Source organism: Eucalyptus grandis, chromosome 9, assembly GCF_016545825.1.
Source record: "Eucalyptus grandis isolate ANBG69807.140 chromosome 9, ASM1654582v1, whole genome shotgun sequence".
Classification (NCBI taxonomy): domain Eukaryota; kingdom Viridiplantae; phylum Streptophyta; class Magnoliopsida; order Myrtales; family Myrtaceae; genus Eucalyptus; species Eucalyptus grandis.
Genome location: NC_052620.1, coordinates 2,460,431 through 2,483,328, shown reverse-complemented (window position 1 = coordinate 2,483,328; position 22,898 = coordinate 2,460,431). Strand labels below are relative to the sequence as shown.

General features: G+C 41.4%; 2 protein-coding genes and 1 pseudogene across 2 annotated transcripts; 1 reads left to right on the top strand and 2 right to left on the bottom strand.

Moving 5' to 3' along the window:
* Positions 1-1,823: 1,823 nt before the first annotated feature.
* LOC120288253 (lipase-like PAD4) lies at positions 1,824-3,114 on the bottom strand. Its single transcript, XM_039301898.1, has 3 exons — positions 3,056-3,114; positions 2,930-3,011; positions 1,824-2,663 (listed from the first exon to the last, which is right to left on the bottom strand). Exons 1-3 carry the CDS (start codon positions 3,112-3,114, stop codon positions 1,824-1,826), a joined length of 981 nt encoding a protein of 326 aa, XP_039157832.1.
* On the bottom strand, positions 3,040-5,461 carry LOC120288278 (annotated as a pseudogene).
* An 11,305-nt stretch (positions 5,462-16,766) lies between these two features.
* LOC120288252 (serine/arginine repetitive matrix protein 1-like) lies at positions 16,767-22,621 on the top strand. Its single transcript, XM_039301897.1, has 4 exons — positions 16,767-16,912; positions 18,703-19,003; positions 19,512-19,655; positions 22,147-22,621. Exons 1-4 carry the CDS (start codon positions 16,767-16,769, stop codon positions 22,156-22,158), a joined length of 603 nt encoding a protein of 200 aa, XP_039157831.1. The 3' UTR covers positions 22,159-22,621.
* Positions 22,622-22,898: the final 277 nt, after the last annotated feature.

Here is a 22,898-nt window from a genome sequence, read left to right as displayed (position 1 = left end):
TGAAGACTAGCGTTAGGCATGAAAAATGATGCAGCATCACAGCAAGATCTCTTCCTGTTCTTCCTAGTCACTTAATTATCCAAAATAAAAGATATAGAATAGCCATGAAAACATACTCAAACCTCTTTGATATAATTAGTTTAAAACAAATTAATGAGAAGAATGGCTGTTATGTCAAATCATCTAGAATGAAATATTTCCACCTATCAGTAACGTCTATCCATTGAAATGTCTGCTAAACGTAAAATACCATTCTAATCATAACTAAAGAACCTTCTATCCTTGGGAATACCGCACTCTGTGCTCATTCCAGCTCCAGTCAAAACCACAAGCTTCGTACGGCAAGCCAAGTTAGACAAACATAGGTCAACAACATGAATTTAGTCATGGAGCAAGACACTTGGGATCATAACTAAAAGTAAGATGTCATCGCACGCAAAGGGTAAAAAAATAAATTCTAGATCGGACGTTGATTTAAAAAACCAATGCAAAGAATCGGTATCCTTAAGGCTTGGAGGATCTGAATCAGGCACCATCTTCTTGTCCCTTGAGAATTTGGGTGGTGCTTTCTCCGGATTCCCCGAAGAAATCCCAGCTCTCACACAAAGGTTCGAAACCTTATTATAATCACACAGAGCCTCTACAAAAAACCCGAAAACCGCTCATCAGCGCGACAGCATCAATCAAATGCCAATCTAGTTTACGACGAACGACTCAAAACTGGACCGAAACACGGAAAACACTTGCCGGAAATTTTACCTCCCAGCATTTGCCTCACGCCGGTAATAGTCTGTACATGCAAAAACGCGAATGATCAATCGCAGGGCCGACAAACGACGCCAAATTGCAAACCCACATCTAAAAGCAGAGGTTTGTCCACGAATTTGAAGACAACAGACCAAAAACAGAGCACTGCAACGAAACCCAGATGATACGATGATACGTTGAACCGAGTATAGATTCAATCCCAGAGAGAGAGAGAGAGAGAGAGAGAGAGAGAGAGAGAGGGTTACGTGAAGGAAGGAGGAATGAGAAGGCGAACGGAGGTGATCGCCATTGGAGAGATTGACGGAGGTAGTCCGCGAAGAAAGAGTCGGAGTTTTTCAGAGAGAGAGGGACGCTTAGAGCGAATCGGCGACCGGTTCGATACAGGCCATTCGATCAGGAGGCCATGTTCCATAGCTTCCCATCCTAGAAAATTCAGTTCTAATTCTAACCCTATTATAAGAATATACTCAAAATTTAGGATATATTATATATATACTCACAAGCCCACCTTTTAATTAATCTGACAAAAGTCTATATGAGTAGGAAATTTCGCATGAATAAGAGTTAGCGAATTCAAAATCTTAGAACTTATGTAATAAATATTAGTTATTTGCAAAACTATGAACGAAAGTGGGTAATTTATAAAGTTATTAATAAAGTTACATAGACTTACCAATGCTCGTAAAAATTTACCAACATGAAAATAATTAAATACATTTTCGGCACGGACCAATAGAATTCCACTATTTGGGGAGGGCCCAGTAGAATAAAATTCAACTGTAATGTCCCAATTTGACATTTCCTTATTTCTGCAGTTTATTGCATTTCATTACAAAAAAAAAAAAAAAAAAAAATCCTAACACCTAAAACTTACCAAAAAATCTCTTCAAAAAAAAAAACAAATTTTTTTTTTTTTTTGTTTTTGTTTTTTTTAATGAAAATATTCAATATTTTTCCTAATCTTAAACATTTTCAAATAGTTCATGGACTCCATTCAATATATACTGAAAGTTTAGGTCATGCATTAAGTTAAAATTCGGAAATTATTTGTGTTACTATCTCTTCATCTCTTCGTAATCACAACCCATTCCGTTCAAAAGAGGAGTAGAAGGTGGCCGCAAGAGCTTCGCCTTCAAATCTTTCCATTTCTCAGCCCATAATGTGTAACTTGAGTTCTTAGCCAGAACATCTATGGACACCTCCTTGTTCTTAATCAGCTCCTTTGCGTACGTCTCGAAACGATTCATGTTCTCCAAAAATGATCCCAACTTATTCAGGTCCTCTTCCTCTTCTGTGTTCTTGAGCCAGTCTTTAGCTTCCTCCACCCTCGCCCAAAACAAATAATCTTGAGTAAAGCTTGCATACCTGCTCCTATTCCTTTTGTTGTTATTTTGTTGTGGTTCTTGCGCCGCAACAGCCACCTTCCGATTCCACCATCTTTCCAAAATCTGGAACCTCCTATTCCTCCCATGTTTGATGTAATGTCCCTTCTTTGCGTGCATGCCATGACGGTAATAGCGTGCGATTTCCAATGGCTCGGCGAGGAGCATGTAGGAATGGGACGCATTGACCCACTTGGGCATGCAGTGGAAATCGTGCGAGAGTTCATTCCGTGCTGCCATGCCTATGACCCTATCCCAGAATGTGCCGAGTCTGAACAGGTTCATGTTGATTGTGGACTCCCTCCTGGATGCTGCAAATTTCTCGAATGTGTCATAATACCCACATTGATCCACAGACTCATCGCAGCGTGCCTTGTACCACTCAAGTTGTGCCCTGCAGGGCGTTATCTCAGATAGTTTGATAGCTAGATAAGCATTGTTCAGGTTCGGTGCACGTCCCATGTGCCGAGCCATCTGCAGGCAACCTTTAGCTGGCTTTGAAACATTGTCATCCTGCATGGTAGTAAGAACACAACCCACAAAGTGAAGACTGAGTACTTACTATTCAGCGAGCACCAAAAAGATGTCCTAGTATAAGCCTACATCATTCTGCATGCACTATTATTAAGGAGCGAAGGAGAGTTCTGCCTCAAATATTAGAGTGATTGTTCCAAGAAAATCCTTCCACAAAATAAGGGCACTGATAGACTATACTTTTGAGTTGGATTAGGAAGCCACGAAGATAGTGTCTCGTGCAGATTTGAGAGGCATTTAATTACCTGTGGATCTATTCCTGAAGATTGTAATGCCAAGAAGACACCAGCTTCATAGCTTGACTCGGAGAGGTCATCGATGTCTATTCTTTTCAGGAACTCCAAGAAAGCAGTCTTGTAAAATAACTATACTTCAGATGATCCTCAAAACTGGAAACTGGAGAGACTGTCTCGAGCATCAAATGCATCATCTTAACAATAGACGTTGCATCATCCAGACAGATCGCTCCCTCTTCCGAACAGAATAGGTAGCTTCCCAGTGGCCAAAACAAATTGTTCCTCGCCCCTTCTTCTGATTGTGCAGCATCTTGAACACATTTTTTTGACGTTGCTAAAGAATTCATCAAAATTTTGTTTTCGCAGTTCTCCAACTAACTGTTCTGGACTGGGTGAAGCCATAGCGCCTTGCCAAAACTGAAGCAGCAAGTACAGTTGAGGAGTCAAGGAGGTTAGTGGAGTGAAGAACAGTTTGGGCACTACATCGAGCTTCGAGACAATGTTACAGAAGCTCCCGCCCCATCTTTCCCGGACAATGGCTTGGGAAAGGGACTCGTGCCAAGCAAGGGAGCGCCGAAGGTGAGGCAGAGGACTGAGATGGGAGAAGCGACGGGCTGTAGATTGGAGAGGAGCCAAAGAGCAGTAAGAGAGGCGGTTGTTGCCCCAAAGGAATGGCCTGTGAGGATAATCATCTTAACCTTTCCTAATAATCCCTGAATCTGCACACAAAAAGCAGCTCAGTGCTTGAAGGACTTTGAATAATTTACTCTCACAACGAGAGCTAGAGTGAGGAAAACTTAATACATGCATGACCCAAGGGCAATTTTTTATTACTTCAAATATGCTGGTATGACTAATGTCAATGACTTCCCAAGAAAAGAAATGACTGTAGGGACAATATCGACAATTTACCGTTACATACTATAGAAAGACTACATCTAGATTTCCAACACATGGCCAAGAAATGTGATATGTGAAGGACACAAATAACCTAGATTAGTAATTTAGTGTTGTCCAAGAACTGTCCGATGTATATATCTACTGTACCAGCCTAATCTCTCAAAATAGTCTCCAGCAGTCATGCACAATTCAGTAAGACTGTCTTGTTGCTTGTGACTGGTAAATTCAACAAAACAATAGAAGAAAAACCTTGTTAGTTGATGCATCTCTATTGCTCTCAGATAAATTTGTTTCTCTGCTTTCGAGACGAGAAATTAGTTTGAAGATTTGCAGAATGAGGGATGGTCAATAGATTTTCAGGAGTTCTTAATAAATTACATCGTCACATCATCTTCACACATAAGGATTAAGAACTAGAATCTTAATTTGCTTTCTATGTAAATTTTAAATCCCACCAAACTCATTCAAATTAGGAGGAGGATTTGTGGAATTCGTGTGCTAACAAACGTTTCTTCTCATTTACACCCTTATTTTATATCTATTGCAGATGTATAAGAGGATATTTATCTCATCGTGCATTCTTTTTCTTCCTTTCCTGGGTCAAAAACAAATTCGTAGTGAGTTTTTCCGGCTAAGGCCTCGAAAAATTAAATCGCATTGGATTATATTAAATAAATATTAACTTCGCTAGAAAGGAATACTGGCGATCAAACTCAACACTCTTTTCTTGTTGTTATAAAATGCACAGAATGAACTCGCTGTTCAAAGAGAAGAAAAGAAGACTCTGCAAGCAAGCTATGGTGAGGCGAGGCAACAAAATGAAAAGATGAATGCCTTATGAAGTACTGTACACCTTTAAATCTGCCAAGCAAATGTTTATACATTTTCCTACCAGCCGCCCTTATCTTGCTTTTTTATTATTGTTAGAATATTTAAATAATAAATCACATTTACATCTAACAACTTAATCTTTTAGATCAGTTAACAAATAATCCTATTAAAATCTCACATGGTGTCAGAGCTTATAGTCCTAAGTTTAGTGGACCCTATTTGTCTTTCCAATTAAATATGTTTACATTTAATACTAGAAAAAAAAAAAAAAAAACCAGACTAAGCATGAGTCTCCATCTAACACTACTTTAACTTTTAGAACCTGCTTTTAAATAAAGTAAATAGACTAAACAATCCAAATTACGGGTAAAGTAATTTATCAGAGTGTGATTGAAAGCCAAAACCATAATTTCGTGGAAGTTGATGATGTTCGACTAATGAAGTTGTAATGCAATTACCCAGAAAAGAACTAAAGTAAACGGCGGCGTTTTGAGCTTTGGAAACGTCATACTCACATATAGTAGGTATGGACTAATCAATCCAAATTAGGGTAAACTCCATAGGCCGATTAATTTATCAAGAGGCTGACTGAAAGGTAAACCATAATTTCGCCGAAGTTGCTGATGTTCGACTAATGAAGTTGTAACGCAATTACCCAGAAAAGAACAAAAGTCACGTGCAGTGAGACTTCTAATTCTCCGACCCAAAAAAAAATAAAATTCTAAGTCAAAATCAAACAAGGCAAATGGACTGCGTACCTGGTTTTGGAAGTCCTGTCGGCGGTAATATTCCAGGAAGAGACGGAGGAATCCGGCGTCCACCTTGACCGTGCCCTCGCCGTTGCCATCGCCATCGCCATCGCACCTCAACGGTGAGAACAGAGGCTCCCATTCCCACTGGCCCAGCGCCATCAGGGTCCCGCAGCTCGGCTCTGACCAGTCGATCACCTGGACGCCCGAGAACGCCACGTACCCAACCTCGCCACGTTGGTCCGCCACGAAGCTCATCGGAGCGGCAGAGTCCGCGAAATTGCACCGCCTCCACGATTCCTTCAGGAGGGGTGTTGACACCACGAAAGTCCCGAGCATCTCACTGCTCTCGAACCTGCATCAGTAAACGCAAGTGGGTGAGGAAGGAGACGACAATTCGACATCCAGCGACGAAAGGGCAACAAAAAGAGTTGGTGCGCGTTACGCACGGCGACGACTCGGCCTCCATGGAGAGCGCTCGAGTCTTTCGGTCCCTGCTTCGAGCGGGAAGGTGGACAATACCGCGAAGAAAAGCATTTCACTTAAAAACGACTTCCTCTCGGGGGAGGAGGAGGACAATGGGCGATGACTAGATAAAATACTATATAGTCACGACGCAATTACTCTGTTCTTTGATGGCTTTTTCTTTAAAAAACGCAGCCGTCTGATTCCATTCACGTTGCAACACTAGTGGCAAAAATTGTGTACGACTTAGTACCAAAAGTTTTCGTCGACTTACTTAAGTACTAAATCAAAGAAAAAATGATCACTTAAAGTACTAATGATGAGTAATGATGAGAAATTTCGGCTAAATTGGTTACGTGACATTTGTAAATAAACATTTTGAGTGATGTCATTTAGTCCAATGTGGCTGGGTAATAAACAAAACAACATCGCATGCCATCCAAGGCAAAAGCGATGTTTGAACTTGAGTTAAAAGGCTGGCCTCGTCGCATCTCTCTCCATCACTTGCTCACCATCGCTTGCTTGTCATGGCACGCCCACCCTTGCTCACCATTCACTCATCATCGCTTGCTCATCGCTCATGGTAAAGATGCATTTCTATCTTTGTCTCGCTTAATTAGAGGGGAAAATTAGGGCTCGTGACAGAAAAATTAGGGTTCGAGAGAGAATATTAGGGTTCATAAGGGGAAAAATTTGTGACATCCTGAATTCTCAGTACTGTTTTCAATTGAATAAATTTGGCCTTTCATCGATGCGTTTATTGTGCTATTCTCGAGCCGATCACTCGTAAGATAACTAGACTATTTGGGAAGTTATTAAGAGATTTTAATGCAATGGACTTGAGAATTCGACTAGAAGTCAATTGCTTGACCATGCTAGTTTGTAAGGGTCATTACGGCATTGTCAAAATCGATCAGAGATCAGATGTAGGTCAATTCGACTAAGATGTATGATCAAAGTGTGGGTGATTCCATCTGATTGCAAGATTCTATCGATTTTCTATCGTTTTGCGTACTTTGTGCCCGTAATTAAAATCTTGAGATTTTCACGACCATCGAGAGTCTCAAATGTGTCGAGTGGTTTCATTATGGCTCGAAGTAAATTGACCATGGTCATTTGCACTAAAAATTTCTGAAACCTACCCGGTAGACTAGGTCACGTTAAGCGCGCCGGATCGAAATTAACCTCAAATTTGAACCCGATTTTTGAAATTGAAACTTCTGTTATGTCACAATCTATTTTAGGAATGTCAAATCATTCTCCGAATAATTTTCGGAGATTCTGAAATTTTTACAGAAAATCGTTTTGGACATTGCGGAAATTAATGGAAATTCGAAGGGGCTTAATTGAACTTTCAAGTCGAGCCTTTGAGTGTTAGGGACTTGCAGAAAGTTATACGGGATTTCTCTTCATCGAAATCAGACCTCAATTTGGGGAATTGAGTAAGAAATTGAAGTACTGAGTGAAATTCGGAGCATGATTTGGGGCTGTGTTTTTGGCATCTATTTGTGCTATTTTTGGATTCAATTTATCCTAAAAAGTATTATGGGACAAGGCATTCGATGGAGAGGATGATTATTGGCTTTAAGTTTGTTTCAATCTTCTTGAACCAATGAATCCAGCTGCCTCCCGTCGCTATCCTCTCCTTCGTGCGTCTTCTTCTTTTTCCCCGACCCACCTCAATTTCTGCTTTTACTTGGCTTTCATTTCCTTTGCATCTTCATCCACCGAATCATTCCCACATTTTCCCTCATTCCACCTCCTGCTTCTCTCTCTACGTGCGTGGACACATCCACCGAAATTTCTTGAAGCTGCCACATCCCGCATCTCGGGCCCTCAGCACAAGCCCACGATCAACCCTTCCCTACCAAAGCCACGAAACAGCCCAGCCATCTCTAATTCCCCAACTCGTTGCCACGTTCCTCGGTCAACCAGCGAAGCCCTCTCTCCTTCGGCTTCTTTCCCGCACACCCATCTGCCCACAGAGTCAATGTTCAGCCTAGCCATCACAAGCGAAGACCACCGAATTCCTCCATTTTTCATTTCCGCAGCTAGCTCTCTTCATCCACGCATCCAAGTCCACTGAAGACATCAGCAGCTTCGGTCTCCACGTCTGCAGCTCGTGTTTCTCCATCAACTCAGCTGCACGCCTTCACCAACGAAGCCCCATCTCCACGGACGTTCTTCACCAATAGCTGCTTTCGTCCGTTGTCTTCAGCCACGCGTCTTCACGGTCAACTAGCGAAGCCATCACCCACCGAAGCAGCAGTCTAGCATTCCCTTGGTCTTCCCAGCTCGACGCCAGCCCGCTCACGGGCTTCGTTACTTCCTCATTCGCTACTCCAAGCCTCGACGCCAGCAAGCTGCAAGTTCGGCCCAATTGTAGTCCAAAGCCAGCGAGCAGCCCAGCAATTCCAGCCCATTAGGAGACCAATTCAGCAGCTCCATTGAAACCCCAGTAGCAGCCCACTTACTCATGAGCCATCTTCAGTCCAGTTTTCAAGCCCAAACAAGTTGCAGTTCAGCCAAGCAAATAATTGAAGTCCAAGCCCGCAATTCAGCTCTTGGTCCAGCCAATTGAAGCCTGCAAAGCCCAGGCCCAAGTTCAGCCCAAGTCCAGACCAAGCCCAGTTGCTGTGGGCTTGCAAGGCCTATTGGGCCCGGTCCGAGTGTCCGTTGACATTGTCGAAAATTCGGATTTCGGCTGCCGTCACGCGGTCATCGCGGTCTCTAGTCTCCGCGTTTAATCAAGTGAGTTTTGCTTACCAATCCCTTCTTAGTAGGCTAATGATGCTTATGGGTTAATTAGATTTAATTAAATGCAATTAGGTGGATAGATTAGAGTAGATCAATTAGTTTAGAGTCTTATTAATGCATGTTAAGCAAATGATTAGTGATATTAGCAAGTAGACTCATGTTTTTATTTCCGAACGAGTCTCGGTAATTTTCGGGCTCGTCTTGGCTTCCAATCGGGCATTACGGGCCTAAACTGGATTTATTGTATTTATTTAATAATTTTCGAAATTATTTAATTATTCATTTATTTTCCAAAAATTAGGCTAGGATAGCCACGACCGAGATTTTATGCGATGATCGTGATGCAATCCGTTTATTTAATTGAGCTTTATTTTATGTTGAAATGAATTATTTGTGAATTTGGGATTTATTTCCTAAATTAAATAATGTTGGTTATTAATTGAAAAATAATCGGGTATCGATTGATAATGCCAAAATATTTGAGTGGACTACAGAAAATGTGGAAGTTATGGAAAGAAAAATATGATATTTTGGTTAAGGTCAGTCATGTACCCACACACGATAAATTTTTATCGGGTATCGTTAATACAAGAAAAATAGGCAAATTATTATTTTGATTGAGGATTCTAAGTGTGCACACATTCCTTGGTCGAGGGTAATTAATCGTGTGAGAGTTATTAGTCGCATTGAGAAGACTATTGAAAGATGAAATGATGTATGATGGGTGTGTAACAAAGTGTGGAATAGGGCATGGAAACCACCGCATTTTGAATTGGTTGTGCTCGTTGAGCCGTAATTCAGCATTACCATCAAAGTATGGTTATGTTCATTGGACCATAGGTTACCACCTAATCTAGATTGTGCACGCTAAGCCATAATTCAACACCACCACCGAACTTGGAATCGGTTGTGCACGTTGAGCCGTAATTCAGCATTACCACCGAATTTGAAATTGGTTGTGCCCGCTGAGCCGAAATTCAACATTAACCGCTGAAAAATTAGTAAGCCGTGCCCGATGAGCCGTAATTTAGCATTACCGCTAAAGTTTTAGTAAGTTGTGCTCGCCGAGTCGTAATTCAGCGTTGGGGTTGAGTATTTGAGATGATTGTGTAGACGTACTTCATTTGAACCATAATTCAGCAGTGAACTTGAGTAAATGAGATGAGCCGACCAAGAAATGGGTCGAGATGACATGTAATCAACTAGGTCGATTGATCGATGATTCGATCTGAGCATGGATTTAATGTGATTCAATGATTGAATGATCTAATGTTATGAATTGATTAAGTGATGTGATATAAGGCATCTATAAATAACGTTGATTTGCAGGGTGAAACTGAGGCCAATGTAAGTTCTCTAATTTGTGTTGTGCTTAGGCAACCTAAGGTGTATTGGCTTTCTAATCGAGTCTTAGGGGATAGAACTTGCTGAGACATAATCTCATTTTGATTGTGGGACAACATTTCAAGTCCCTAGGTGCAACAGACCTGGATTTTGAAGATCTCGAAAGTCCAGTGCAGTCTGCTAAAGACTCCAATTGGAGTGTGGAGGATGATGAAGAGGAAGACAAGGACCTGTAGTTTGTGGAACCCCCACCCCTACTTGTAGACCTCGATTTTTAACTTGTTTAAGTTGAATATGACTTAGTAATCCGCTCTATATATATGTGCACTGGTTTGCAATGTATATAAGTGTAGTTGTTTTTGAAAGTTCGGAATTTAGTCATACTTTCATATCCCATTGCTTTATTATATGGGGATTTATATCTGCTTTTGCATGCATATTTAAAATGAACAGGTCGATGATGCGTCCTAGGACGTCGCTATTATATCGACCAGATGAGGGATGGGCGTGCGCTCGAGGATCGAGGCGTGACATCCCCATTTAAGTGATATCAGAACGAGATTCAAGATTGGAGTGAGAAGGACCGATGGGTCTTGGGATAGTGATAAAAAAAAAAGGCCTTTAAATTCATGTTGGTGCATGTTTGTGTTAGCTGAATGCTATAATTGCTCGTTGTTTGAATCGCTCCATTTCTAATTCGGTGTTGAATTGGAATTAGGTGTTAGTAAATTAAAGCTACACCATGAGTGATCAGGAGCCGAGGACTCCTGCTAAGAGGGCCAGTAGGGCCGTGACTTGGGGTAGAGCGTCGACTAGGATCAATACCTGAGGCAGAGGTAGGGCATAGGCACAGGCTAGTGCCAGTGGAGTAGCATCGCCTTTTGTTGGTCTTTGGAGTAGTAGCCCCGATGATCCCAGTTTGACGGGATCATGCGTGTACTTGAAGTCTTGGGTAAGGAATGGATCGGCGGGCTCATAACCAAGCAGCCACTCAAGTCGGCCGTTGCCGCTACACGCGAGCCGCCCGGCCGTTGCACTTCGCTACCTATTGGAGGTCCGCCAGAGTTGTGGTCGCCGAAAGACCAATCCATAAGCTGGTGGAGCAATTCTTGAAATTGCACCCACCTTAGTTCACCGGACAGAGATCCCGAAGCTCGCGCCTTGTGGGTTCGAAACTCGAGAAAGCATTTGCACTGCTGATGTGCAACAAGATGGAGAAAGTAGTCTTAGCAACTTACTAGGTGGAGGGAGTTGCAAATACTTGGTGGATGACTACTCGAGAAGCGATCTTTCCAGAAGGCGCTGTTCAAGAGTGGAACATTTTCCTTGAAGCCTTCAATGATAAGTATTTCTCCAAGACTGCCGGGGAGGTGAAGATGGCCGAATTTCAAAGTCTTCGCCAGGGTTCCCTAACTGTTGATGAGTACGAGGCGAAGTTCGCCGAACTCTTGCGATATGCCCCCGAGCTAATTGAGAACCCTGTAAACCGAGCAAGAAGGTTTAAAGATGGATTCAAACCGGACTTGAGAAGCACCTTGGTCCTCCTAGATCTGAAGACTTACAACGATCTATATCGAAGAGCCCATAAGATCAAGAAAGATCAGAATGAAAGAGTCGCCTCGTCTGGATCGAGGGTTACAGCACACCGAGAAGGGATCCGCCATGGGAAGAGGCCCATAATTGGAGGAAGATTCCAAGTTCCGCTCAACAGGGAGGGTGGAATTGAAAAGACAGGGTCTAGCCAGAATGGCATGTGTCACCTGTGTGGAAGGCAACACGAATTTGCCTCATGGCATTCTAGACCGGGTACTTGTTTTGGGTGTGGCCAATTGGGTCACATAGCAAGGGATTGTCTCAGAAGACAGGGGAGACCGCATCAGTTACTACCACCACCATAGATGGGTCAGAACCGAGAAATTGCATCGCCGAATGCACAGTATGGTAGATTGAATGGGCAGCCAGCTCAAAGATAAATTGAGTTGTGCACTGAGTAGGAAGGGTAGTGTCCCCAGAACAATTTATCAAAGTGGCGCAGTAGAATTTTGGTTAAGTTTATAGAACCTTAGTTGTTGTAATGAAGTCATAGAAAGGAGAATCACCGGTTATAGTTGTACTTGAATATTCCCGCCTATGTATAACTTCTTTGATACCATGTATAATGGCTCGAGTAGATTTTGTTATAATAAATTGTTGTTGCAATGCGATACAGTTTAATCCGTCAAAGGAGGAAAAATTTTGAATTTATCAAAAGTCGAGGAGGAACCTAGATTTCTCTAATCTTGTTGCAAGAGGCAACCCGTTTGTTAGACGGGAGTTGTCAATGTTACCTAGCGACTGTCGTGGATATGATAGTTGAGGAACTGAAAATTGAAGATATTTCAGTTATGTAATCCCAAAGGAATTGTTGGACAAGGGATTCATACGTCCCAGTACACCATCTCGGGGGACACCAGTTCTGGTTGTAAAGAAGAAGAATGGTTTGTTGAGTTTGTGCATCGATTATCGCTAACTCAATCAAGTGGCAATTAAGAGCAAGTGTTTATTGTTGAAGATCCACGAATTGTGTGACTAGTTATAAAGAACGTTGATGTTTTCAATGATTGACTTAAGGATAGACTATTTAGCGTTGAGGTTGAGTATTTGAGATGACTGTGTAGGCTGTGTTCGCTGAGCCGTAATTCAGCAGTGAACTTGATTTAATGAGATGAGCCGACCAAAAAAGGGGTCGAGAAGATATGTAATCGATTAGGTCGATTGATCGATGATTCGATCTAAACGTGGATCGATGATTCGATCTAAACGTGGATTTAATGTAATTCAATGATTGAATGATATGATGTTATGAATTGATTAAGTGATGTGATATAAGGCATATGTAAATAACATTGATTTGCAGGGTGGAACTAAGGCCAAGGTAAGTTCTCTAACTCGTGTTGTGCTTAGGCAGCCTAAGGTGTATTGGCTTCTTAATCGGGTCTTAGGGGGTAGAACTTGCTAAGACATAATCTCATTTCCGGTTGTGGGACAACATTTCAGGCCTCTAGGTGCAGCAGACCTGAATTTTGAAGATCTCGGAAGTCCGGTGCAGTCTGCTAAAGACTCCAGTTGGAGTGTGGAGAATGATGAAGAAGAGGACGAGGACCCGTAGTTTGTGGAACCCCCACCCTTGCTTGTAGACCTTGGTTTTGAACTTGTTTAAGTTGAATATGACTTAGTTATCCGCTCTATATATATGAGCATTGGTTTGCAATGTGTATAAGTGTAGTTGTTTTTGAAATTTCGGAATTTAGTCCTACTTTCCTATCCCATTGCTTTATTATCTAGGTATTTATATCTGTTTCTGCATGCGTATTTAAAATGAACGGGTCGGCGATGCATTCTGGGACGTTGCTATTATATCAACCAAATGAGGGATGGGCGCGCACCCGAGAATCGGAACGTGACAAAATTGGGGTTGTGAGTCACTATTAAAGCTCCTGCCCTCTACTTACAAGATTAATGTGTTAATTTCAGGGGCAAATCGAAATGAGGAGTGAATTTGGGTTCAATGGCTGGTAAGGGTTTGAAATTGAGGGGTTCTCTTTCAATTTGGGGATTTGGAGTTCTTAGTTGATAGAAAGGTACTAGATGCCATCATTTTAGGGTTTAGATGTAAATTGGACTCTTGGGTGAGCCACATTGGTTTAAGATACTAATAAAAAAAAGGGTCACATTAGATTTCTGAGTAAACAAACTGGAGTTGGTAATGAAAATATCATATTTTTTTTTCAAAAAATTTGTCATTTGAGTGGTTTAAAAGAAACTTATGATACTAAAGTGAGCATTATACATAGGTTTAAGCACTTCTAGAGTCATTCTCTCAGAATTTTAACATTATATTTTCATTAAATGTCTTAAAAGTAGGTTTCTTTCCCTCATCCACTACAACTCGTAAATAATTGATTTTTGGTTTATTAAACCCATTCCTACCCATATGCCCAATTTTAGACAACTCAATCTCACCCAAGCCATTAAATATGAGTCGAAATCCATTTTCCCACCTCTAGAAGACAGCAATCTATTATATTTGAGAGTCAAGTTTTTGAGACATGTTGAAAATCATTTAATTATTTGTTTCTTTTAAATTAACAAAACTAGAAAGAATTTAATATTCCATAGATAATTCATTGGGCTAATATCGCCAAATACATGAGAATAGTACATTCGTACCACATTTACTCCAAACTAATTTTCGTATTGCAAAAATTTCATACTAGATGAATATTGCATAAGTGTATCAATTTAGAATTTTTTATGATAAAACTGGACTTGTTCTTGCCAGGGAGCAACTACGAACCGAACTCGATACTCAAGCCGTTCGGGCTACTCAAGACTCATCGCTATCCTCACGAGAAACAAAACGAAAGACCTAAAGACTCAAGACCTGCCCGGCTTCCCTTGCTCCCTAGCTCGCTCCTTACTCCTTCTTTTGCTACCTATCTCTTCCTTGACTCGACGAGAAGATGCTAAACACGGTTTGATATACTCCTCGAGAGCTCGCCCGAACCAATCCCTTCCTTCGAGGTCGGGATTGAACTTCATTTCAATCGTGCCTCTCTCCGTCTTGCTTGGAGATTTCCTTTCCTTTTGGTTGAAGAAAGTCTGCTTTATAGAATCCCGAAGTAAACATAGTATCTATTTCGATACGCTCGAATGACCCCTTCTCATAATGAGAATGTATAGAACCCTATTCCGGGCCGGTCTGGTAGTGACGAATACTGTATGTGTTCCTAAGAAAAGAAAAGGAATTTGTCCATTTTTCGGGGTCTCAAAGGCGCGCGGAAACACATAAGAACTCTTGAATGGAAATGGAAAAGAGATGTAACTCTAGTTCCTTCGGGAATGGTAAGATCTTTGGCGCAAGAAGTAATTCGACTCATTCACATCCAGATCATGAATGTTTGGTCCAAGGCACATTAGCATGGCGTACTTCTCCTGTTCGAACCGGGTTTGAAACCAAACCTCTCCTCAGGAGGATAGATGGGGCGATTCAGGTGAGATCCAATGTAGATCCAACTTTCTATTCACATGGTCGGACTCTATTATGGATTTCTGACCACATTCTCCATAGGGCCCTCTTATCTCTTCCTTCTCCGAGCTCGGGTTCTGGAAGAAGGAGAAGAAGGAACCGAGAAGAAGGTATCAGCAACAACGGGTTTTATTGCGGGATAGATATTAGTTTCGAGTAAATATATCATAGATTAAGCAGTTTAATTTTTTTTATGAAACAAATATTAATTTGGGAGTAAAAGTGGCATGGGTGTACCGGCTTAGAATATCAAAATCCACAACTCATTTCATTAAATTAATGAAAGAGTAGAGAGTTTTCCATCAAAATTACACGTTTTGTTCACAAGATCTTATGAAATTGAGCGGCCAATTCACAAGATATGGTTAGAATGGCAATTGAAGCTCTACTCTATGCAGGGATTTCTCTCTAAGACACTTAGATATAAGATTTAGATTGGCTTGTGGAGGTTTATTTTGCATGTGCCAATTGGCTATATGAAAAGTCGATTATTGAGGACCAAGTCTTTTGAAAAGCAATTTTTACTTTGTTACTTTTAAATCAAGAAAACTGAAAGTTTTAATATATCACGTATAATTAAAACAACAGTTCTTTACTTATTTCCTTTATATTGAGAAAAATGAATACATTTTACCCTTGTATAAGCAAAGATTTTATTTCCATCAATGAAAAAGAACAGAGGAAAATCTGTTGAAGAAAGAAAGCATATAAGTTACATCTAATATTTTCCTTTTTCATACCCAATCGTATTGAAGCATGTAAATTTATCGGTCATTTGTATATACATAGTATATCTAATTCTGTTATAGACTATAGTATTTATTCTACTATGTTGTGTATCAGTTGAATGATCACAAAATAAATACGGCTTGACATATTATCTCTTTTCTCCGCGATCTCTATAAGCGATGTAAGTGTCTGCATCTTGATGGTTGCATACATATGGCACTTGAATAAATTCATCTTCACTTCAAGCATCGATAGAAATGTCTTTCAAGTTCTTTAATTTGTGAAAATGAACTTGATATTTTCAATGTCACTTTTGGACGGGTTTTCTTCAATGGTAAAAAAGAATGACCATATGTCATGGGATTTTCCTTGCTCCTCCTTTTTTTTTCCTTTTCTTTTTTACGTTTTGTTTTCTTATCCCTTTTTTTAGTTTCCAAAACCAGGCACCACCAAAACACAGTCCGTCCAGCCACCGTCCGTCCATTGTTGCGGCCCTGTTGTCATTGCCATCCCGCGCACGAGCCATCACACAATTCGTGGCCATAGAACTATATATCTTTATGCCCTCGGAGAAGTAAGATATGAGACGAATAAGTTTTATTCACAATCTAGTTTATGGATCATAGGATATTCAAAGTCCATAGGCCGATCGATTTATCAGGAGGGAGACTGGAAGCTAAACCCTAATTTCGTGGGAGTTGATGTCGTTCGACTTATAAAGATGTAACGCAATTACCCAGAAAATAACAAAAGTCACGTAAAGAAAGTATTCTAAATCGAAGTCAAAAAGGCAAAAGGTCGGTGTACCTGATTTTGGAAATCCTGTCGCTGGTAAAATTCCAAGAAGAGACAGCGGAATCCAGCGTCCACCTTGACCGTCCCCTCGCTGTCGCCGTTGCACTCCAACGGCGAGAACAGATGCTCGCATCTGCACTCGCCCAGCGCCATCAGGGTCCCACAGCTTATCTCGGACCAGTCGATCACCTGGACGCCCGAGAACGCCATGTACCCGACCTCACTGCATCGGTCCGGCACGAAGCTCCTCGGCACGGCGGAGTTCACAAAGCTGCACGACCTCCGCGACTCCTCCATGAAGGGCGTCGACGCCAGGAAACTCGCCAGCGTCCCGCTGCTCTTAAACCTGCGTCAGTAAACGCAATTGGGTGAGAAAGGAGACGACCCTTTGACATCTGGCGATAAAAGGGCAATGGAGAGTTGGGTTTGTCACGCACGGAGACGACTCGGCCTCCAAGGAGAGCGCTCGAGTCTTTCAGTTTCTGGCCCTTGGCGTGTTTGTGAAAATGTCTGAATGGGAGTGGATTGCGCCGAGAGTCCAGAGCGGCTATATGAAGGGATGGCGGACCGGCGGACCCACGCATAGGAAGGGGCTGTGCTCGGTGCCGCGATGGTTCGGTGGGGATACGCCGAAGGAGGGGAGTTGACAGTAAACGACTTCGTCTGAGAGAAAAGGAGGACAGTCAACGGTCGATTATTATATAATAATGTCGCAATTTCGCTCTTCTTTGATGGTCCTTTCGCAGGAAAGATGCGCAGCCGCGTCAGGGAACGGTCAGCAAAGCAATCCAAACTTTCTGAGGTTCAGAAAAACGAAGTAAGCAAACGTTTTGCAACGATCAGTTCGCTCTTCTGATAAATGTTTTCTTGGTAAATTAATAAATGCTTTGAATTCGCTCTTTAACAAGATCCCTATGCTTAATAAATATGAGGGATGATACCATGAAAACCCCCAAATTGACACCATTGGTTTCTATTAAATTTTATTATTAAATTACTGAGTTACATAACATGTAAGCAACCGATGCGAGTGATCAATTTAGAGTTCCCAATCCGTTGGACATAAGCATATTAATTTATAGTTTTTGGTGGTACTAATTTAATTTAATAGAAACTAATGGATGGTAAAACTATCACAAATGTATTGATGTGTAATTTTTGTGATTAAAAAATTAGTTTGGATTAAATTTATCGCAAAAGTACAAGTTTGGAATTTTCAGTGGTATTGACATTATATATTACATCAATTCTTTAAATTTTCAAACGTGTTGTATGTAAATGGAATTTTCGTTACATTATCATGACAATGTGCTGGTAGGATTGACGATTTTTGAGAGGTGACACCAATAGTAAAGGCTTTGGTAAAGCAAGTGTCTTTTGGTAATGCAAAATTATGCAAATGACCGACATTGAAACGATATGCTGTAAATGGATAAAGAAGAAAATTGTGTAAGAATATACGTAGTGTACTGTACATAACTTTTATCACTTAATTATCCAAATTAAAAGATATAGAATAGTCATGAAAACATACTCAAACCATCTTTGATATAATTAGTTTAAAACAAATTAATGAGAAGAGTGGCTGTTATATCTCAAATCATCCAGAATGAAATATTTACACCCATCAGTGACGTTTATCCATTGAAATGTCCACCATACGTAAAATTATCATTCTAAACATAACTAAAGATCCTTCTATAATTGGGAATACCGCACTCTGTGCTCATTCCAGCTCCGGTCAAAACCACAAGCTTCGCACTGCAAGCCAATTTAGACAAACATAGGTCAGCAAGATGAATTTAGTCAGAGAACAAGACACTTGGGAACATAACTAGAAGTAAGATATCATTGCAGGCAAAGGGTAAAAAAAATTCTAGATAGGACCTTGAATTCAAAAAATTGATGCAAAGAATCAGTATCCTTAAGGCTTGGAGGATCTGAATCAGGCACCATCTTCTTGTCCCTCAAGAATTTGGGACGTGCTTTCTCCGGATTCCCTGAAGAAACCCCAGGGGCCGATATGCAGGCATTTATATGAACCGAACCGGTTCTAAAGAGGCCGGTTCCGGTTCCCCGTTCCCTTTTTCTGGGAACCGGTTAGGGTTCTAAAACCCCAAATCTATTTTTATTGTTCACCACAGTTCTCCTAGTCCTCTCCCGTTCTCTGCCTCTGCCCCGTTCCCGACGCCGGACGCCCTCGCCGCCGCCGCTGGACGCCCCTCGTCCCGCCGCCGGACGCCGCTCGCCCCCCGCTCGCCCCGCCCTTGCCTCCCTGGACGCCATCACCCCCACTCTCTCCGCCGCTCAGCCGCTGGACGCCGCTCGCCCTCAACGCCGCCGCTGGACGCCGCTCACCGCTCGCCCAGTCGCCCCCGACGCCGCTCGCCTCTCGCCCAGTCACCCCCGACGCCGCTCGCCGCTCGCCGCTCGCCCTTCGTGCCGGTAATCTCTGCTCGCCTTTCCTGTACTGTTCTTATCTGAACTCCTCTTCTCGATTTGGATCACAGTGCTTGTGTTATTTGTTGCTTGAGTTGCTTTAATATGTTCTTTTTCCGACCATTATCAGGGGACACTGAATTCCTTTATCTTCGTCCTCTGGGGGCATGCTGACATATGCATACTTCATTCGATTGTGGACGCTTGAGTTTAGTATTCGGTCGACAAATTCACTAAAAGCGGCACATCAATTCCTAATGTTTTGAGTGATGTGTTCAGTTTGTGTCGGTAGTAAATAATAGAGCTGCAAACATGCCATTCTAAACCTCATGTTTCATTATAAAAATCTACTACTTTACTAGTTTTACTGAATATAATCTCCGCTTCACCTCCTAACAATCAAGACCTTTTGAGCTTGAGCATGTTTTCTCAGCCTGACTTGATGCGCTCATGTTTGCTTATCAAAGTTGTCTGTCCTAAGATGAAAAATGACATGCCATGGTTGGTTGTGCAGCTTGCTTACCTTGCTGAGATGGAGGTAAAACATAGATGCAACCAAGTCCTGGAACTTGGTTTTCCTCTAGGAGGAATAGCCCAGCTGTTTGCTCAACATTGGGAGGGTGATGTCACTGTTGTTATGCCTGCAATGCTCGCTCAGGTATGTGCCTACTGTTGGTATTGTTGAGGTCCTGCATTCTGTGCAGAAGCTCTTTAAGTGTTTGGAAATTTTTAACCAGCTGTAACAGCATATCATTGTATCGTAACATGGGTCCTTAATTCTTCTGGAAGTATTACATATTTTTAGCTATAGTAGGTTGGTGACTGGTTGCTCATTCTTATACCTCTCCTTATGGCCAGTACTCAAAGATACTACAAAATCCATCTGTTGTGGATTAGCAAAAGGGGGTCAATTAGGGGAGCAGGTTTAGTTTAAGCTAGGATATTATTCTAATTTTGCACACATTTTTATGGAGTTTCTGTTGTTTAGTTTGAATGGTAACTTCATAAATTTCTATTTGGCTTGTTGATTCTGTCATGCAAACGGTCAATATGATGTAGCTCATTTGTCTGTTTACACATGTAGTATCAAGCCTAGATATTAAGAGGTTTTTAGCCTTTGCAGTGTGCGAGAGACTATGATGGATGTTGTCATAGGTTCATAAATATATAGAGAATTCAATTTTATTATGTCGTATGCTGCTGGTACTTTTTTTTTTTAATCTGATATAGCAAAACTAAGTTTGCTTGTAAACTTAAGAGTGGTTTGGAATATCACAATGCTGGCTTATAACATCAGACACAGCTTTTCCTTAAGATCCTACCCAATGGTGGGACTTAGCAATTGTTGCATAGTTTACCCTGAAAATGAAACATAAAAAAAGAACCTGTCTGGAACCTATAAGGAACCGGGAACCGCTCACCCCTAGTTCCCTAGCTTTCCATCCTAGAAAATTTAGATCTAACACTATTATAAGAATATACTCATAATTTAGCCTTTATATATATACACCAGTGTGAAGAAGAAAGAAAAATAAGAAAAAGGAAAAAAAGAACAAGGGACAAAATTCAAAAAACAGATAAATAACTAAAATGTCCTTACTCAATGGGAAAGTCCAACTCTTATTTGAAACAAGATTTGTTTCAGGTCTTTTTATTTGAGTAAATTAAGATATTTTTGCCCTTATTTGGAATTTTCCCATTCTTCTTTAATCACAATCCATTTCATTCAGAGTAGGAGTCTGCGATAACTTCAACTTCAAATCTTTCCATTTCTTAGCCCATAATGTGTAACTTGAGTTCTTAGCCAGAACATCTATGGAGACCTCCTTGTTCTTAATTAGCTCCTCTGCATATGTCTCGAAATTGTTCATGTTCTTCGAAAGCAGTTCCAACTTATTGGGGTCCTTTTCCTCTTCCACCTTCTCGAGCCAGTCCTTTGCTTCCTCCACCTTCGCCCAAAACAAAGAATCTTGAGTCCAGTGTGCATATTTGCTCCTACTCCTTTTGTTGTTAATTTGTTGTGGTTCTTGCGCTGCAACAGCAACCTTCCAATTCCACCATCTTTCCAAAATCTGGAATCTCCTACTCCTTCCATGCTTGATGTAATGTCCCTTCTTCTTGTGCATACCATGATGGTAATAGCGAGCGATTTCCAATGGCTCAGCGAGGAGCATGTAGTAATGGGACGCATTGATCCACTTGGATCTGTGGTGGAAATCGTGGGAGAGTTCATTCTGTTCTGCCATGCATATGACCTTATCCCAGAACGCGGCGAGTTTGTACAGGTTCATGTCGACCTTGGACTCCTTCCTGGATGCTCCCGAATTCTTGAAAGTGTCGTAATACCCAAGTTTATCCTTGGACTCGTCACAGTGTGCCTTGTACCACTCAAGTTCTACCCTGTAGGGCGTTATTTCAGATAGCTTGCTAGCTTGATGAGCATTGTTCAGGTTCAGTGCACGTCCCATGTGCTGAGTCATCTGCAGGCAATCTATAGCTGGTTTTGAAATATTGTCATCCTGCACAGTGATTGAAGATACAATTCACAAAGTGAAGACTAAGAACTTATCATTCAGCGATTACCAAAAAGATGTCTAAGTTTACATCATTCTAAGTGCACTTGTATTAGAGAGTGAGAGAGAGTTCTGCCCCACGTATAAGAGAGTGATTGTTCCAAAGAAAATCCTTCCTCAAAGATCATACTTTTGAGTAGGATTAGGAAGCCAAGAAGATAGTGTCTCGTGTGGATTTGAGAAGCATTTAATTACCTGTGGATCTATTCCCAAGGATTGTAATGCCAAGAAGACACTGGCTTCATAGCTTGACTCAGAGAGGCCGTTGATGTTCATCCTTTTCAGGAATTGCATAGAAAGTAGTTTTGTATAATAACTATACTTCAGATGATCCTCAAAACACTTAAGATGATCCTCAAAACTGGAAGCTGGAGAGACTGTCTCGAGCGTCAAATCCATCATCTTAACAATAGACGTTGCATTATCCAGACAGATCGCTCCCTCTTCCGAACAGAATAGATAGCTACCGAATGGCCAAAACAAATTGTTCCTCGCCCGTTCCCCTGATTGTGCGGCACCTTTAACACATTTTTTGACGTTGCTGAAGAATTCATTGAAATAATTTTGTTTTCGCAGTTCTCCAACTAACTGTTCTGGACTGGGTGAAGCCATAGCAACTTGCCAAAACTGAAGCAGCAAGTGCAGTTGAGGAGTCAAGGAGGTTAGTGGAGCGAAGAACAGTTTTGGGACTACATCGTGCTTTGAGACAACGTGACAGAAGCTCCCGCCCCATCTTCCTCGGAGAATGGCTCGGCAAAGGGACTCGTTGCCAAGCAAGGGAGTGCCGAAGGTGAGGCAGAGGACTGAGATGGGAGAAGCGATGGCCTGGAGATGGGAGAGGAGCCAAAGAGCAGTGAGAGAGGCGGTTGTTGCTCCAAAGGAATTGCCTGTGAGGATGATCACCTTAACTTCCGCGAGAAACTCCTGAATCTGCACGCAAAAGGCAGCTCAATGCTTGAAGTGTTTTGCCTTTTTTACTCTCAGAATGAAAGCAAGAATTGAAGAAAAATTAATACATGCATGACCCAAGGCAACTTTTTATTAGTTCAAAGATGCTGCGGAGACCATATCAACAGTTCACCGCTACAAACTACGATAAAATAATGGCTCTGTAGAAAGACTACATCTTGATTTCCAGCACATGGCCCAGGAATATTATATATGAAAAACACAAATAACCTAGATTGGTAATTTAGTATTGTACAAGAACTGCCCGATGTATTAAATTACTTCATCCCCTTAATTCTCAAAACAGTCTCCCCAGTCATGCATAATTCAATAAGACTGTCCTGCTATTTGTGATTGGTAAGTTCAATTAAACAATATGG

Bases quoted from the DNA above. Each gene is read 5' to 3' on its own strand.
- LOC120288253 (XM_039301898.1), bottom strand. From the start codon at position 3,114: ATGATGCATTTGATGCTCGAGACAGTCTCTCCAGTTTCCAGTTTTGAG. The intron at 3,012-3,055 runs GTATAGTTATTT...GTTCCTGAAAAG, and splicing joins AGTTTTGAGGATCATCTGAA to AATAGACATCGATGACCTCT. The intron at 2,664-2,929 runs GTAATTAAATGC...ACTACCATGCAG, and splicing joins CTTCAGGAATAGATCCACAG to GATGACAATGTTTCAAAGCC.
- LOC120288252 (XM_039301897.1), top strand. From the start codon at position 16,767: ATGTACCCGACCTCACTGCATCGGTCCGGCACGAAGCTCCTCGGCACG. The intron at 16,913-18,702 runs GTAAACGCAATT...TGTTCACCACAG, and splicing joins CTGCTCTTAAACCTGCGTCA to TTCTCCTAGTCCTCTCCCGT. The intron at 19,004-19,511 runs GTAATCTCTGCT...TTGGTTGTGCAG, and splicing joins GCCGCTCGCCCTTCGTGCCG to CTTGCTTACCTTGCTGAGAT.